At 49.7% G+C, this 2,923-nt stretch overlaps 1 protein-coding gene across 1 annotated transcript; it reads left to right on the forward strand.

The window, feature by feature from the left end:
- The first annotated feature begins 219 nt into the window (after positions 1 to 219).
- c6h11orf96 (chromosome 6 C11orf96 homolog) lies at positions 220 to 1,609 on the forward strand. The gene has a single exon (XM_080191527.1). The coding sequence runs from the start codon at positions 646 to 648 to the stop codon at positions 1,012 to 1,014; it is 369 nt and encodes a 122-aa protein (XP_080047653.1). The 5' UTR covers positions 220 to 645; the 3' UTR covers positions 1,015 to 1,609.
- The last annotated feature ends 1,314 nt before the right edge of the window (positions 1,610 to 2,923 follow it).

Here is a 2,923-nt window from a genome sequence, read left to right on the forward strand (position 1 = left end):
TTCACCCAGAGGGGGCTGCTGAGACAGAGGCTGGCCGGATATCTAATTCCTGCCCGGATCAAGCAACAGACCATTAATGAAAAAATATATTTCATGTACGTCAGCCCGGGGCTGGGGGGGGGGGGTGCAGAAAAAAAACAGGATTGCTTTAAATGGCAACTGTGTCATCAGAGTGTGTGCCCACGTGTCTTTCGTTGTCTATATAAACTACACAGACACGGAAAGTTGCGTCAACTTAGACAGAGAGGTTGGAGCAGAGACGTAGGAAAGAGAGAGAGAGGTTGGAGCAGACACAGAGGAGAGAGATTGCAGTACAGAGAGGGAGAGGTTGCAGCAGAGAGAGAGAAAGAAAAATTGCAACATTGACACTGCAGAGAGAGAGAGATTGCAGTACAGATTAAGGAGAGAGAGGGAGATTGCAGTACAGACTGAGAGAGAGGGAGATTGCAGTACAGACTGAGAGAGAGGGAGATTGCAGTGCAGACTAAGGAGAGAGAGGGAGATTGCAGTACAGAGAGAAAGAGAGGTTGCATTACAGACTAAGGAGAAGAAGGAGTTTGCAGCAGAGACAGGAGGCAGAGGTTGCAACACAGAGGCAGAATCGAGAGGTTGCAGCACCGACACAGGGGGAAGGAACAGATCGCCATGGCCGGCTCCAAGCAGGGCGAGGTGGTGGGTATTAGCACCAGTTACCAGGCGGTGATGCCCAGCTACGCCGGGATTGCGGAGGAATTCCCGCAGTCGCTGCGCCGCCAGCTGCAGAAAGGCAAACTGAAGCAGCGGAGACCCCGGGAGGCCAGGTTCAAAACCCAGCCCGTCACCTTCGACGAGATCCAGGAGGTGGAGGAGGAAGGGGTCTCGGCGCTGGAGGAGGAGAAGGCCAAGAAGTCCTTTCTGCAGTCGCTGGAGTGCCTCCGGAGGAGCGCCCAGAACTCGCGGCTGCACAAGTCCAATCTCAGCAACTGCAAACTGAGATACAGCCTGGATTCCAGCGACTCGGATTCCGCTCACTGAGAGGTTCTGCGATATCCCCCCCATCACACCCCCACCCCCCCCGACAAGACAAAACTCTCTGTTTCACAAGGAAGATATTTTCTAAACTGCATTTTGTAAAAAAAAGTCTATTTTCAAAAGGGAACCTTTCACGTTTTGCCTCGTTGGAACCAGGAATAAATTCTGTTTGGGATTTTAATGTTACAGAAGCGGATTCCTTTCCTCCCTCTGCCCCAGAGACTGGAGAGAGAAACATTTGGAAAGGCGAACTGGAATGGATGCCTTTTTTATTGATGGTTGGTTTCTGCTAAAGTTGGGGACTCGGCGGATCTGAGGACAACCCCGGTGTTTCTTTTGTAAGCGCTTGTTTTCTACGGGGCTGTTTTGCCAATAATTTAAACTTGCGAAATGATGTGAAGTGGGTAAAAGCCCTTTTCCCACAACTGGGACAAGCGGAGAGTCCAGACACCTCTCCAAAATTTAACCCAATGTAAATGCTTTTAATACTTTAAATAAATGAGTAATTTATATGTTTGTACTTTTTTTTGTGATAGTTGCTAAATAAAATTGTAACGCCTCGTGATTAATAAAATCAATGTACACTTAAAACATTGAATTAATTATTTAAGATGTTTTTTTGGGGGGAGTTTAGTTTAAATTGTGGCCGTGGACCCTCCCAATAGTTTTTAATCCGCGGAATCTCACCGTCTTCCCCCAGCTGGATTTGAACTCGTGTTTATATCATCGCGGGAGTATTTCTCTGGAGTTGGATCATATTGCGCCGCATTTGCGTTTTGCACTCTGATGGTAAATGATATTCGCATTGATTCCCCAAACTGTGACTCTCCCACCTGCCCTCCCCTTGACTGGGGCCTGTATCAAATCCCAAAATGTTTTAGGACAACTTTCCCTCCTCCCCTGCCCCTGCCCCTGCCCCACCCACACCAAAGCTTCCCCCTCTCCCCACTTTTCAGTTTCACATTTAAATCTTAATTCCCAAACCAAACCATGCTCTCAGTGAATGCTGCTGCTCCAGATCTCCTTCCTTGAGAGAGTGGAATCGGGCTGGGGTAGCACTGAACTGTTGGGCTGAATGGCCGGCCCCGTGTCAGGACACGGAGCGGCGGGTTGCAATTTGCTTTCCCACGTGAAGCTGGGAGGTGGGTCTTTGCGGAGGTTGATTCCGGCATCCCCAACCCCCCCCCCCCCCCTTTTCTATGGGTGAAAATCTATCAGCCCCGCTCCATCCCCAACTCCCATCTGACCAAATGTTTGTGTTGGTGAAACACACAGTGAGAATCTCCCAAGATCTGCCTCATATCTGGGGCAGGCCACTTCAAGCGCTATTTGCTGCCTTTTGTTTCCAAACTCCTGCCCAACCTTCTCTGCTCACTTTCTCCTTCCTACTTTAATTTGAGTTTGTTTATTTGGTTTGACCTGAAAAGAGGGCTCACTTTCTCCTTTAACAGTTGCTGACAACTCTCCCGAATTTGGGTTGTTTGTTTTCAGCGCTAATTGCTGCCGCGGGGATAAAAATCCCCACATTGGGGGTCGCGGTAGCACAGTGGGTTAGCACTGCTGCTTTCACAGCTCCAGGGTCCTGGGTTCGATTCCCAGCTCGGCGTTACTGTCTGTGTGGAGTTTGCACATTCTCCTCGTGTCTGTGTGGGTTTCCTCCGGGTGCTCCAGTTTTCTCCCACAGTCCAAAGATGTGCGGGTTAGGTTGATTGGCCATGCTTAAATTGCCCCTTAGTGTCCTGAGATGCATTGGTTAGAGGGATTAGTGGGTAAATATGCAGGGTGGGGCCTGGGTGGGATTGTGGTCTGTGCAGACTCGATGGGCTGAAGGGCCTCTTTCCGCACTGTAGGATTCTATATTCCTGATGCGAGTCTGAAATGTCCCATGAGGGGAGGGGGGTGTGTAACTTCA

This window comes from Carcharhinus amblyrhynchos, chromosome 6, assembly GCF_965287045.1.
Source record: "Carcharhinus amblyrhynchos chromosome 6, sCarAmb.v2.hapA, whole genome shotgun sequence".
NCBI classification, from domain to species: domain Eukaryota; kingdom Metazoa; phylum Chordata; class Chondrichthyes; order Carcharhiniformes; family Carcharhinidae; genus Carcharhinus; species Carcharhinus amblyrhynchos.